The 15,817-nt window shown below is 48.1% G+C and overlaps 1 protein-coding gene across 2 annotated transcripts in view; it reads left to right on the top strand.

Moving 5' to 3' along the window:
* MAG (myelin associated glycoprotein) overlaps positions 1-15,817 on the top strand; it is a 279,098-nt gene that overhangs the window by 169,282 nt on the left and 93,999 nt on the right. For both annotated transcript variants that reach the window (XM_063436498.1, XM_063436499.1), the window contains exons 2-3: positions 10,174-10,249; positions 10,461-10,829. In XM_063436498.1, coding sequence (XP_063292568.1) covers positions 10,201-10,249; positions 10,461-10,829 — 418 coding nt within the window. In that variant the 5' untranslated portion in view covers positions 10,174-10,200. The remainder of the gene's footprint in view (positions 1-10,173; positions 10,250-10,460; positions 10,830-15,817) is intronic.

The raw sequence follows: 15,817 nt of genomic DNA, 5'->3' as shown, positions 1-15,817 counted from the left end.
AAAGTCCCGAAATGGCGGCCACCTCTGTATTACATGCGAAATTCGCACGGAACCAGACGAACAGAGGAATGAAACGAATGGATGTGTAAGTTGCAATTCCCTTGTTTGTTTCACATCCATCAGAGGTTGGGAGGGATCTGTTACACTGCTCCCCTTTTGTGGAACACTCCGGCAGACCCGGATTGATCCTTTTCGGGTCAACTTGGGGCTGTCCGGTCCTTTGTTAGGGCAATAGTTCTGTTTGTCTGGACAGACCGTCCGCGTTCCCATTAAACTTGCCAGGGCGATATTGGATGGAGAAATTGTATGGCTGTAGTGCGAGACTCCATCTCAGTAAGCGTCCATTATCTCCAGCTACTCTGTTCAGCCATACAAGGGGGTTATGATCAGTAATTAAGGTGAATTCTTGACCATACAGATATGGGGTCAATTTCTTTAGTGCCCAGACCAGGGCTAAGCACTCTTTTTCCACTGACGCGTAACTCACTTCTCTAGGTAACAGTTTTCTGCTGAGATACGCGACAGGGTGTTCGCCCTCGTCTTCGCCGACCTGGCTTAGCACTGCCCCCAGTCCGTACATGGACGCATCTGTGTGGACGACAAATCTTTTGTTAGGGACGGGGGCAGACAAAACAGGTGCATTGATTAAGGCTTGTTTCAAGGTTTGAAATGCTGTTTCACAGGCGGGAGACCACAGGACTACCCTAGGTAAATTTTTCTTTGTTAGATCTGTCAAGGGTTTGGCGATGGCGCTGTAGTCAGGGACAAATCTCCTGTAGTACCCTGCCGTCCCTAAAAATGCTAACACTTGTGTCTTAGTGTGGGGTGTGGGCCAATTGGCTACGGCCTCTACTTTAGCGGGTTCTGGTCGTTGTTTCCCACACCCCACCCTGTGTCCCAAATACTGGACTTCAGCCATGCCAAAGTTACACTTCTCCGGCTTCAGAGTTAGGCCGGCGGCCCTAATCTGATCCAACACAGTCTCTATGTGCTGTAGGTGTTCCCCCCAAGTCTCGCTATAGATCGCAATGTCATCCAGGTATGCGCAAGCGAAGTCCTGGAAGCCATCAAGGAGGCGGTCCACTAAGCGCTGAAAGGTAGCTGGGGAGTTTTTCATCCCGAAGGGCATGACCTTAAACTGGTACAGGCCAAACGGGGTGACAAACGCCGACTTAGGGATAGCGTCCTTGGCCAGGGGAATCTGCCAGTACCCCTTGCACAAGTCAATGGTGGTCAGATAGCGTCCCCTGGCAATGCGATCCAATAGCTCGTCTACTCGGGGCATGGGGTATGCGTCTGTCACAGTTCGGTCGTTGAGGCGTCGATAATCGACACAGAACCGGGTCGTCCCATCCTTTTTGGGGACTAGGACGACGGGAGATGCCCAGGGACTGTCGGATGGCTCTATAACCCCTAGTTTTAACATCTCCTGAATCTCCTTCCTCATCTCTTCTTTTACAGCCTCGGGAATTCTATAGGGATGTTGTCGGAGCGGGGCTTGTCCTGGGGTTTCTACGTAATGGGTCGCTACAGGTGTGTAACCTGGCTCCTGGGAAAAGGTTAACCTCTTTTCAACTAGTAGTTGTTGGAGTTGTTCTCGTTCTGTGGGAGTTAATCGCTCCCCTAGCTGTACCGTATTAAGCAGAGTTTTGGACTCGGGGTTGGCTAATAGATCAGGGATGGGGAGACTGTCAGGGTCCTCAGTGGCGGGGATGCATATGGCGGCTATGTCTTCGGGCCGTTCTTGGTATTCCTTTAATAGGTTTATATGAAAGGACTTCTGTATCTTTTCGTCCTTGCTACTGGCAATGATATAGGTGGTGTCACAGACCTGGGCTACTACTTTGTAGGGGCCTTGCCAGGAGGTCTGCAATTTATTTCCTCGAACGGGTTTAAGTACTAGAACTTTCTGTCCTACCTGGAATGTTCTCAGCCTAGCGTTCCGATCGTACCAATGTTTCTGCCGACCCTGGGCCGCATGGAGATGATCCCGGGCCATCCGGGCTAACTGTTCCATACGGTCCCGCATTTCTAGCACATATGGTACGATGGGGACACCTTCGTGTTCCGTCTCTCCCTCCCAGTGCTCTCGGATGAGGTCGAGGGGGCCTCGCACCCTCCGTCCATAGAGCAGTTCAAAGGGAGAGAACCCAGTGGACTCCTGCGGCACCTCCCGGTAAGCAAACAGGAGGTGTGGCAAAAATCGCTCCCAGTCTCTGTATTCCGCCGTAAAGGTCCGTAGCAATTGCTTTAGGGTACCATTAAAGCGTTCACAGAGACCGTTAGTCTGGGGGTGGTACGGTGAACTAAGCAGGGGCTTAATACCACAGACCTTCCACAACTGCTGGGTTAAGTCTGCGGTAAACTGGGTCCCTCTGTCCGACAAGATTTCCTGGGGAAATCCTACTCTGGTGAATATCCCGACTAGCGCACTGGCGACAGTGTCAGCCTGGATATTCGTCAGAGCGACGGCTTCTGGGTAGCGGGTGGCATAGTCCACCACGGTAAGAATGTATTTCTTACCAGAGGGACTGGGGTTAGGTAGGGGTCCTACTAGATCGACTGCCACCCTGCTAAATGGTTCCTCGATCACAGGCATAGGGGACAGTCGAGCTTTCGGATGATCCCCTCTCTTCCCCACCCTCTGGCATACATCACACGTGCTACAGTAACGGCGCACGTCCTTCGAGATTCCTGGCCAAAAGAAGGTCTGAGTGATTCTGTAGGTTGTGCGGTTACCCCCTAGATGTCCTGCTAACGGAATGTCGTGGCCAATTCGGAGAAGCTCCAATCGGTACTTTCTAGGTACCACTAATTGGCGCTTCTGCGAAGGAGCACAGCCTCTCTTCCTGCCTTCGGTTAATCTGTATAATCGGTCCCCCTCCCATATAAACCGTTCCCGCTCATCCCCTCTATTGTCAGCTAGCTCTCGGTACTTTCGGAGGGTGGGGTCCTGTCTAGTTTCCCTCCCAAACTCCTCTGGGGTGTCCCAAGCTAGTGGTCTCTCGGTAGTGTCATTGCTAGGTGTCTGTCGGTGGCTTACCTGGGTCTCCCGACCTGTTGGCAGATCGTCCTCGATACGGGTCTGTGAGCGGGTGGTCACGGGGCAAGCCGCAGCAGTAGTGGGTAAAAAGGCCGAGGCTAGAGGGCCAATATCATTGCCCAACACGACCTCAGCGGGCAGGGGCGGACTGAGAACCCTCAGGGCCCCCGGGCAAAATAAATCAAGGGCCCCCTTACAGGCCCCACCCATACTCCGCAGCAAGCGCCACCCATGTCCCGCCTCCATGCACCGCCTCCAGCCACACCCTACACAATCTTTAGACACAAGGAACAAAAGTGCAATAATCCCTTCGAGGCCCCAGTAGAGACTACAATTGAGGGCTAATGGGCCATGGAGGGGGGTCTTTCTAGCAGAGGCTATCTCAGTGTCCTTTAGAGAGTGTGTTAGAAAGAATCCCCTCCAGGCCCCATTAGAGACTACAATGGAGTCTAATAGGCTTGGAAGGGGGTCTTTCTAACAGAGGCCATCTCAGTGTCCCTGCTGGAAACAGTCGCCTCCAGGCCCCAGTAGAGACTACAATTGAGGGCTAATGGGCCATGGAGGGGGGGAGCATTCTAGCAGAGGCTATCTCAGTGTCCTTTAGAGAGTGTGTTAGAAAGAATTTCCTCCAGGTCCCATTAGAGACTACAATGGACATAGCTCACTGATACCTAGGCCAAGTTAGCTCCTCTTACCTTAATTACTGTTGCTGGCTGGCAGTCTGTGGGCTTGCTGGAAGGCTGTGGGCTTACTGGCTGCGGCTGGCAGGCTGTGGGCTTGCTGGCTACTGCCGGCAGGCTGTGGGCTTGCTGGCTGCGGCTGGCAGGCTGTTGGCTTGCTGGCTGCGGCTGGCAGGCTGTTGGCTTGCTGGCTGTGGCTTGCTGGCTGCGGTTGGCAGGCTGTGGGCTTGCTGGCTGTAAGCCTAACTGGTGGCCTGTGGGCTGGCTGGCTGGCCGGCCTGTGGGCTGGCTGGCTTGCTGGCTACTGGGGCACTTGTAGATTATTTAAAGAAATAATCCATGCACAATAACCACTACTGCTCTGTGTAGTCGTTATGGTGCCAGGAGGGCCGGACCCCCCTTTCAGAGTAAGTAGTCAAACCCTTTAAGAACAGTTTGACAACTTACCTGGGGTCTGCTGGGATATGAGGCTGTAGTAGGGTATAGGAGCAGTGGTGCAATGTGTAAGGGGTGCCGTGTGTGTGAAAGGTTCAGTGTGTGTGAGGGGGTGTAGTGTGTGAATGTGAAGGGTGTGTGGGGCAATGTTAGTATGGGGGGCTGTGTGTGTATGGGTGGGCAGTGTATGTGTGTGTGAGGCAATGTGTGTAAATGTGTATGGTGTGTGTGGGTGTATGGGGGGGCAGTGTGTGAATGTGTATGGTGTGGGGGGGCAGTGTGTTTATGGGGCTAGAGTTCACTCTCACCACTGCGACCACCAGGAATCCCTGGTGGTCACAGTGTTGAGAGTGAACTCTAGCCTGTAGCTCCAGGGCTAGTTTACTCTCGCAAGAGCCGTAACGTTGCCGTGGTAACCGCGGCAACGATCTGTGCTCGCGCAAGGACCCAGAGGAGCTGCAGGCTGAGCTCCCGGGTCCTCTCTTCCTCCCTCCCCTGCCGGCTGCCCGCACGGTGCCTGCGGACAGGGGAGGGAGCAATTGCCCTCCTCTTACTCCCCCCCTCCCCCCTCCCCCTCTTCTTACCCCCCTCCCTTTCTCTTCTTACCCCCTCCCTTTCTCTTCTCCCCCCCTCCCTGTCTCTTCTTACCCCCCCTCCCTTTCTCTTCTTACCCCCTCCCTCTCTCTTCTTACCCCCTCCCTTTCTCTTCTTACCCCCCTCCCTTTCTCTTCTTATCCCCCCTCCCTCTTTCTTCTTACCCCTCCTCCCTCTCTGTTCATTCCCCCACTCTGTTCATTCCCCCTCTCTCTGTTCATTCCCCCCTCTCTCTGTTCATTCCCCCTTCTCTCTGTTAATCCCCCCTCTCTGTTAATCCCCCCCTCTCTGTTCATTCCCCCCTCTCTGTTCGTTCATCCCCCCCTCTCTGTTCATTCCCCCCTCTCTGTTCGTTCATTCCCCCCCTTCCTCTGTTCATTCCCCCCCCTCTGTTCATTCTGATCCCCAACCCCCCCCTCCCTCTGTTCATTCCCCCCTCCCTCTGTTCAGTCTGATCCCCAACCCCCCTCCCTCTGTTCATTCCCCCCCCTCCCTCTGTTCATTCCCCCCCTCCCTCTGTTCATTCCCCCCCCTCCCTCTGTTCATTCCCCCCCCTCCCTCTGTTCATTCCCCCCCCTCCCTCTGTTCATTCCCCCCCTCCCTCTGTTCATTCCCCCCTCCCTCTGTTCATTCCCCCCCCCTCCCTCTGTTCATTCCCCCCTCCCTCTGTTCATTCCCCCCCTCCCTCTGTTCATTCCCCCCCTCCCTCTGTTCATTCCCCCCTCCCTCTGTTCATTCCCCCCCCTCCCTCTGTTCATTCCCCCCCTCCCTCTGTTCATTCCCCCCCCCCTCCCTCTGTTCATTCCCCCCCCCTCCCTCTGTTCATTCCCCCCCCTCCCTCTGTTCATTCTGATCCCCAACCCTCTCTCTTTGTTCATCCCCCCCCCCCCCCCGTTCTTACCCACCCCCTCCCCTGTAGCGTGGCCGAGCTGCTGTGTGGTCCGCGTGCCCGGCCGGAGTGATAGGAAGGTGCACCTTCCTGTCAGTCCGGCCGGGTACAGGAAACAGAAACTTCTGTTCCGCGCGGAACAGAAGTTTCTGTTTCCTGTACCCAACCGGACTGACAGGAAGGTGCACACTGAGCACCTTCCTATCACTCCGGCCGGCACCGCGGACCACGCAGAAGCTACAGGGGAGGGGAGGTGAGAAGCTGCAGCCGCCTGAGGCTCTGAAGAGAGCGCTCAGGCGGCTGCAGGATTTAAAGGGGCGGCCGGGCCCCCTGATGGCGGGCCCCCCTCCCGGCCGGGCCCTCGGACCATGTCCGAAGTGCCCGACCGGTCAGTCCGCCCCTGTCAGCGGGTAGGTTGTCCATAATGCCCACCGTGGTCTTTCCTGACCCGACTCCCCAATCCAAGTGTACCCGGGCGGTGGGTAAGCGAAAGACAGCCCCCCCTGCGACCCGAACAGCAACAGTACGGTTAGACACAAGTTCTGGTTTCACCAGATGCTTTTGTATTAAAGTGATGGTAGCGCCAGTGTCCCTTAGGCCTTGTGCTATCTGTCCATTTACACGCACCTCCTGACGGTGGTGCTGGCGATTATCTGGGGAAGCCGCTTGGATGGGGTTGGCCTCATATAATATTCCCAGGCATTCCTCAGGACTCCCTTCAATTTCCAGGCAGTGAGCAGCAGCGGGGCGTGAAGATGGGCTTTCGGTGTTAGATGTGCGCCTCCAGTTATTATTGGCTGATCCCAACGGGCAAACACGGGCAATATGTCCCAGGTTGCCGCAGCGATGACACGTCACTTTGTAGGATTCCCGGGGCTGGTTGTTAGACCCTTGAGGACGTGGAGGTCCTGGGGGTACCGGGGCCCGGAATTCTGTGCGTGCAGCGTAGGTTGGGGTGCGGGCCTCTGTTCTAGGTGCTGGTCGTGTAGTACCTTGGCTCACTTTTCTCGTTTCCACATATTCGTCCGCTAGTCGTGCTGCCTCATTTAAGTTGGCTGGGCGGCGATCTCTCACCCAATCCTGTGTATCCGCCGCCAAATCTTGGAAGAAATGTTCCATCAAGAACAATTGTAGCACTTCTTCTCCGGTGTTAGCATTGCACCCTTGCATCCAATGTGATGCCACCCTTTGTAGCTTGTTTGCCCATTCCATGTGGGAGTCCGCTGCCTTCTTTTTGGACTCCCGGAAGCGACGGCGATACGCCTCTGGGGTGACTGCGTATCGGGTGAGTAGTGCGGCTTTCACCCGCTGATATTGTGTGATATCTTCGGCCGTGAGTGCCCGAAAAGCCTCATTTGCTTTTCCTGAAAGTTTTCCAGCCAGAATAGTAACCCATTGGTCTGGAGGTATCTGGTGCAGTGAGCACTGCCGCTCAAAATCTGCCAAATATCCATCAATTTCTTCCTCATTTTCTGCAAACGCTTTAAATGCAGTAAATGGTATTTTCCTCCCTGCAGCAACGGGAGGAGGAGTAGGAACTATATGTGTACTAGCTTGTTGTGCCAATACATGTTCCGTGTCTTGCCTCCTCTTAGTCTCGATCTCCTCTTTTGCGTTCTTGAACAGTCTGTCTAATAGCTCCGTGGTCTTTTCTGGATATAATGCTAATCTTCGCTGTACAATAGCAGTGAGTACATCGTTCTCGCTGACCGGTGCAATAGGTTCAGTTACCTCCATGGATCTATCCATTTCGTCCAGCTCCAGTAGGTCAGCTATCAGCTCTCTCCTTGGTCTGTTACTGGCACTCCTACCACGATTTTCCAATAGATCTTTCAGTGTGGGTCTTTTCAGCTTGGCATACTGAGACTCCATTCAGCACTTGCTCCTTGGGCAAAAAGAACCATCCCACCGCTGCCAACCAATGTAACGGCTACCCAGATAGAGAGAGGGTTTCTGCCGTTGAAGACGTCCTTTTTCCCTGCAAGCTGCTGTGGAGAAGTAGGCTGATGTAATCCCATCCACGATATCCAGAGTGAGGAGCAGGTTCAGCTGTAAACAGGAGCAGAATAATATTCCCAAATAATCCCCTTCCAAGAACGAGACGAGGCTACGTTTTGAAGGGTCAAGATGAACTGAGGACTGGAACACCCAGCCTGCTTTTTATTAGGAATAGATACACACAGAACACTCCCAGGGGGAGGATGAAAACAACCAATAATACAGATGGTAACACCCCCACGTCTCCTCCCCTCAGATAACTACATAACCCAATTAAAATGTCCACATTTTTCCACCAGTTCTGGATGTACCCCAAAAACAGGGGGTACAGCTTTAAATCCGGTAGCGCTGGATAGCTCTCCTTCAGGGGGACAATATATCCAAAAATCACCCCATTCGGATGTATAGTTCGGGAGATACAACGTTCCAAAGTTTTGACCGACCGCACAGACCAACTAGCCGAAATTAGTTCCATGAGTTTTGGCCTTGCGGTCGGTCTCCGTTCGCACGGTAAAAAGGTATGATATTCTTGTCATCCATGCGAATCGCGGGGTTCGCTGGAATCCCCATAGATGATTGTATATAACTACCGAACGAGGGGACGTTCGGTAGTTTCCGTACGAACTTATGGAGGTCTGGAGGACTCAGCGGTGTTCGCCTGTTTGCGTATCCGTTTTCAGTTCCATGCGGTTACAGGCAAACACCGCTGTTCGCACACAAGATGGCCGCGAACACGTGCAAAGTCCCGAAATGGCGGCCACCTCTGTATTACATGCGAAATTCGCACGGAACCAGACGAACAGAGGAATGAAACGAATGGATGTGTAAGTTGCAATTCCCTTGTTTGTTTCACATCCATCAGAGGTTGGGAGGGATCTGTTACAGCTGCACAGGCCAATCGCTATGCAAAATGCGGACATTTGTTTAATCTATTTAACCAGGTCTGGATTTTGCACACAAGGCTCCAAATCTTCCTAAATATGATCTGGATGTCAGCCAGGATCAAATGCTGCTGGGTGGCTGAAATTCGACCTGGATTTTAATAATCTAAACTATTTGCCTGCTGGAAATAATACAATTATTGTTCCCCTACAAAAAGCAAGTGAACAATAACTTGTGAACTTGTGAACTTCTGATTTAAAATAAAAAAAATGGTGCTTCAAAAATATTCCAAATCCCTTATTTTGTTTAGAATTCAGAAGTGGAGAGCACTGATTTTAATCCAGACACCAAATGCATCAGATTGGCCAAATTCTGACCGGATTTGGCTTTGGCGAGTATGAGAATGGTCATTTTCTGACGGATCCGGTGTTTAGTGATTTACCCTGTAAGTTTGGCTGTTTTAGTCTAAAATTCAAATTCACTTTAGTGAATTCTCACGTTAATTTTAAAACCACAATTCACTTCACTTACCATATTTGCACTATAACTTCCAAAAATGAGTTGATATAATAGACATATTAGTCCGTATTGTGAAACACCTCTTAAGTGAAGAACCGAGTAAAATGAAATAGCCTTCTGAAAATATTTTAATGTGGTACAGAATACGCTAGCACTATCTAAATACCTACATAATAATAATAATAATAATAATAATAATCATGTATAACTGTTTTGGTAGCATAGTATACTAAGCCGTGTCTGCCAATGAATAATGTTTGAAAACACTGCTCCCTAGTGAGCAAATATAAAAATAACAAGTCATTTGGCGTTAAGGTAATAAACTGGCAAGTGTAGTGTTTATAGTGCTCGGAGTCCTCTAAAAGCCATCTTATTATCAGCCTTGGTTTCCGATATCACTAATACAGACGTTACCAATACTGTATTAGTGACATCAATATGAAAAATACATTTAAAGTCTGTTATTTTACTTTACATAATCCATAAAATGTCTATGTTTCAATTCAGATCAATCAGTTTGATTATAGATTAAGTAAAGTAAAATAAATGTTGTTTGATATTTTATGTAGTCCCTGGAATGCATTTCTCTGGATTTGTTAATTTACATGCTGAACCGGCATTGTATTAATTAATAATCCTTCCTGGAGTGCAAGCTTTTTCTTTGTGTATATATAAAATACAAATCTATATAATATGAATAAACTCCTCTAGTGTAACAAGCTCATCCAAAATCTCGTATCATGTCCAGAGGCAGGGGGGTCAGAAAGTGTTCAAAAAAATGCAAGAAGCAACGATGCTTGATTAACATTGACAAAATTCCTTTATCTCTGTTAAACTAAAATCACTGCTACTAATAACTGTCCTCACTTTATTATTAATACATAATTAACATCACTTAACAATACAATGTGTGCCTGTGTGTCTGTCTGTGTCTGTAATCTCTCGCTCTATCTATCATCAATCTCGATCTTTTATCCATCCATCCATGTCTCCCACCTTCTGTGTGTATGTTTGTCATTGTATCTGTCTGTCTATGTATCCATCTCTTTGTAAGGGTGTACTGAGGGATTATTCTGTGAAGGTTCTACACCCCCATGAGATGTAACGAGTAAAACTGTTTGTTTTTCTTGCAGTTAACGTAAAACCCAATCAAGACAAAGATGGTGTGGACACAGAGGGTTCTTCCTTTACTTTGGATCCTTATTGAAGGTGGGAACCATCCCCACATTGAAAGACAAGTGCAAGATTTAATGCTTTAGGCCCGAACTCTTACCACATTTATTGTTTAGTAGAATTTGGATATTATTGGCCTTCCCTGTTGTAATACCCACTTGTCTAGCACTGTGCTTTGTAGTGTGTGATATTTTATTCGAAGACTGCCTGCAGAAAGTAACTCTTTATAATGGACTCTTTCTTGCAGGTTCTGCTGGTAAACACTGGGCAGCCTGGATGCCACAGTCAATGTCGGCCTTTACAGAGTCCTGTGTGGCCATCCCATGTAGGTTTGACTTCCCTGACGAAATTCTGCCATCAGCCGTCCATGGCATCTGGTACTTCAACAGCCCATATCCTAAAAACTTCCCTCCTGTGGTGTTAAAATCAAAGACAAACACTGCTCATGAGATCTATATGGGTCGGACCAAGATGTTGGGAGACCTGAAGGAGAAGAACTGCTCCATACAGATAGATCGACTCAGCTCTGAAGTTCAAGGAAAATATTACTTTAGGACGGACCTTGGGGGATACAACCAGTACACATTCTCAGAACACGCCAACCTGCATATAATAGGTAAATATTACAGAAAATACTACAGCTCAACCAGAGCCAGTTTCACATTTTAACTTACCACGAGGGCAGTCTTCTTAATGTGCCCGCATATAATATTTATATATATATATATAAATACAGTATTTAAATATGTATAATGTATTATGTGCAGTGTGTATGAGTGTATAACAGAGCTCCACGGCAATAGACTCACAGTAATGTGCAGAGCTCCACAGCAATAGACTCACAGTAATGTGCAGTGTGTGTATCACAGAGCTCCACAGCAATAGACTCACAGTAATGTGCAGTGTGTGTATCACAGAGCTCCACAGCAATAAAACTCACAGTAATGTGCAGTGTGTGTATCACAGAGCTCCACAGCAATAAAACTCACAGTAATGTGCAGTGTGTGTGTGAGTGTATCACAGAGCTCTGCCAGGGCCAGATTAAGAGCCCATTGGGCCTGTTGCTGGCAACTATGATGGGCCGAATCACAGAATTTTATCGACAGAAAAAACTAAAACAGTTATACCTCCCAAGCGTCATGTATCTGGTGGAGGTGGTGCTGGAAGGAAACTCACAGGATATAGCAATCAGAAAACACATACCCTATGCTAATCTGTCGCTTTCAGACATCCCAACTTCCAAAACTTCATTTCAGGGAGGTGGCTGCCCACCCCACCCCACCGCCACGCAGGCCTCCACATACACACACACACACCCACACACACGCAGAACATATTACAACTATTAACCCACAGACACATGCACACACCTTGACACACAATGATATATACACACTGGCATATACACAACTTGTGTCCACAGATATCCACACTGGCACATACACACAGATACACACACACTCAGTACACACACTGGCACATACACACACGGACATATACATCCAAACACAGATACCCACCCTGGCAGATACACACAAATACACACACTGGCACATACACACAGACACACATATACACTGGCACAGATACACACTAACACATAAACACACAATCTGACACACATTGCAGCCACCTGTTAGCTGACCCTTTTGGGTCCTGGCTGAGGCTGAAGGGTAGCATGTAGCTGCTCACTCCAGCCTCTCCATGCTGCCTGTGGTGGTGCTGCTGCCTCCTCCTCCCTCGCTGTCTCTTTAGCTGGGAGGAAGTGACCTCCCTCACAGCTGTCAGGAACTGCAGGGGCCCGGACAGGCTCTTAAAGGGCCGGGCACCCATGGGGTGAGTAATCAAAGTAGGATGCAGGGGGGACATTTATTTAAAACATTTTAAATGTGTAGTTAAACACACACAATCTGACATGCATTGTATGTCAGATTGTGTGTGTGATTTCCGGGATATTACACATGGTGTGCGGGTGTCAGGGAGCCGCATTACATATGCGGGAGTCTCCCGGACCCACCAGGAGACTTGGGATGTCTGCGCTTTCATCTTTCAAGTAAATCTATACCCCCTAACAGCAGTGTCTGGTGAAGCAGGATTTTGGTGGGCAGGGTAAAAGGGTGGGCCATTGACGTGAATCACGTAACCAGAACCGCCAAAGGGGCGAACATGCCAAAAAAGGGGAAGGGTCTACCCGAAGAATTAGATAGAAGCCTGGTGTAAATGTGTGTCAGGCTGCCTGCCAATCATGCAGGATGACCAACCAAGGGCACACTATGCATACAGCTCCCTGAGCTCGGCATAAATGCGTCTAACGATGCGCTAGCTCTACACTTTCTAAGGACTGTCCCCTAGCACACGCTGGTCCACTCCTCTCCTAACCTTCTTACTAGGAGGCAGAAGCTCCTGTTACACAGTCTGGGACAGAGAAAAGCTGTATGTAGTGAGTGTGACCGATCACCTGGCACCCCAACTGGGCACCTCCGTCAACAGATGCTTCCTAGCTGGTGCCGAAGACCATAAGCACCACACTAGACACCACAAGCACCGCAGACTCCACAACCGCCATAGCTTAGCTGGGATCTCGCTGTCTTCCTCCCACCCTGGACCAACCTCGGATATCCAGGACCGTGTGGTAAAGACCTCTCCTACTTCAGAGAGCGTAGAAGGAACAGCTCTTACAAGAGCTAGTGATTAGAACCCAGGGGAATATAAGTAGTATAGCAATCCCCAGTGTGAATATAGCAGTTCCCCTCCAATCACGAGACGAGACTATGTGTTGAGGGTTAAGCAGGAACTCAATTTTAATGGAGGCACGCTGGCCTTAGAAACTATAGAATCCCTCCTCTGTGCTTGGGAGATAATTGAATCAGGAACTGTACTAATCTAACTCAATTATCTCCAAGCACAGAAAAACAAACAATTTTATAAAGTCCCATAAGTACCCCAAAACACAACATATCACCATAAATCTTACATCCCCTGATAGCCCAGATCTGGGAGACCAAAATATCCATGAATCACCCAGATCAGATCAGGGGTTCAGAAATTTTATGGAAATCATAGTTTTCCCATGCCCAAAACAGTTCCATAGAATCACGGCTAAGTGCCGCTGGAGAACCGACCGGGAACCACAAGGTTTTCATGCCGAAAATAGTTTGCGGCTAAGTCCCTCTGAAGTCTATTCATGGTTTTGCGAACAAAATGGCTGCCACCACATGGTTGAATGGCACTTCAAATGGCTTCATGAGTTCAGGAGTTCGAAGTGCCGCTTTGAAAGTCTGAATAATTATTGTCAATAATTAAGTCATATTAAGTACAAATAGGGTCTTTTAACCATAATAAATTAAAGGGACCATAGTCACAAGGTAAAAGGCTGGCAAATAGTCCCCTCCAAATCCCAGTGGCGAAGTGGCTTTCACCACAGTTAATGTAGAAGAAAGGGAACATGCCACAGTGTTAGAGAGACTCAAGCAGCTATAGCATTTGCATAGTGCGCAAAGTCAGCTTTACCATAACTAATTTCAGTCCGCACCAGTTTTGTTCTCCTACATCCCTCTTTAGTTTACATACTTAAACAAGGGCAGGTGAAGAGTAGTAAAACAAAAAATAAAATATATATGTATATATATTTTTTAAACAATTGGCCTGTGGCATGGCATGGGTGTGAAGCTTCAGCTCCATCAGCCCCTATGTTAATCCAGCCCTGGCTTTGTCAATTGCCCAGCACCTATCCCTTTGTAATGAGCATTCTATATTCAATGTAAAATATAAGTAACATAGCACTCTGTTTTAGCTTACAAATCACTTTGCTAATATCTGTAATGATATTAGCAAGGGGAAACATTTGGGATTAGGAATAAATTAGGAATTGTTCTGACAGGAAAAGTTGTGCCGAGCAGCAATGAAATTCACAGGAGGGTTTGTGCTGAGCAGCAATTTTGCAAATGGAAACCTGGTAACTGCCTTTGGGGTCAAAGGCCCATTACACCCTATCAGATCCAGAGGAGAGGTATTTAGGCCCAGTTCTCAGTGCCCTGTCGCGGTTTCCCTTGTGGTTGTCCGAGAGCGTGTTCCTGATTCAAGTTTCTTCTGGTTTTTGACTTTGGCTTTGATTTTGACTTCCCTGTATTCTGGTATCCCTGACTCCTGGCTTTCCCTTATCGTTGTGTCTCTTTCTGTATCCCCTGACCTCGGCAAGTATCCTGACTATTCTTTGGTACGTTAAGTCCGGCCATTCTAAGGCCCGGTAATATGTTACCTATTAGTCATCTGTGCAACACAATTCTACGTGCTGGATCAACTAGTAATCCTGACATTGATACGGTTCCTCACAATATGTTCGTCTTCAAACTAAAAGAAATTGGTCTTTGATTATTCTTGTTCTTGGGTAGAACATTGGCTTAAGGATAGAGTACAACAAGTTGTCATAGAGTACAACGAGTTGTTGTTAATGGTACATTTTCAGACTGGACAAAAGTGGTAAGTGGTGTCCCTCAGGGTTCTGTTTTGGGACCGCTTCTATTTAACGTATTTATAAATGATCTTGAAATAGGCATTGAAAGCCATGTTTCAGTGTTTGCAGATGACACAAAACGTTGTAAAGTAATAAAGTGTGAGCAGGATATTGCTTTGCTGCAGAGGGATTTGGATAGATTGGGGGACTGGGCACTAAAATGGCAGATTAAATTTAACGTAGAGAAATGCACTTTGGGGTCAAGACTGCACAAGCAACTTACATCCTAAATAGTAGTGAATTAGGGATAACCACACACAAGAAGGATTTGGGAATTGTTATAGACAACAAATTAGGCAGCACTATGCAATCTGAAGTTGCTAAGGTCAGTAAGATTTTGTCATGTATAAATAGGGGCATAAATTGTCAGGATGAAAATATAATTTTGCCTCTTTATAAATCGCTGGTAGAGTACACCTTGAATATGCTGTGCAATTTTGGCACTTGTTCTAAAGAAGGATATCATGGCGCTAGAAAAAGTGCAGAGACGGGCTACAATATTGATAAAAGGAACGGAGCATTTTAGTTATGAAGAGAGGTTAAAAATGTAAATCTCTTCAGTTTGGAAAAACAGCGCCTCAGAGGGGATATGATAACATTATACAAATATATTCAGGGCCAGTACAGGGCTATACATAGGACACGAGGCCCATCTTCAGTTTTGTTTTTAAATGCAATGGGCAGGTTATAAATACAGCTGTATTTTCACAAAAACACTTGAAAATGGTATGCAAAGGGGGTCATTCTGTACTCCAGAAGATATCGCTAATCACAATTTAGTGATTTTTATTACAGTAGCATGTATTAAGATGAAACCACTAAATATCAATGTGCAGGTAAAAAAAGAAATTGGTGCTAAAATGTCTATAATAAAGTTACAAATGACATACCCCATGGTGTCTACTTTCAAAAATGGCATGCATTTAACGGGTAATTTGAACTGTGAAACTTCCACGATGCCCAAAAAAGCAGAATAGACTCATCAAATTCTTATTGTAAAAACTGAAATAGTCACCGCACTGGCACCGCGGAAGCCGAACATCCCCACCATAACGAGCCTCTCTTCTTCACACCCGCCCTCTGCAACCCCC

The sequence above is a fragment of the Pelobates fuscus genome, chromosome 11 (genome assembly GCF_036172605.1).
Source record: "Pelobates fuscus isolate aPelFus1 chromosome 11, aPelFus1.pri, whole genome shotgun sequence".
NCBI classification, from domain to species: Eukaryota; Metazoa; Chordata; class Amphibia; order Anura; family Pelobatidae; genus Pelobates; species Pelobates fuscus.
The sequence above is the reverse complement of the archived record's forward strand: the minus strand, read 5'-3'. Positions and strand labels throughout refer to the sequence as shown.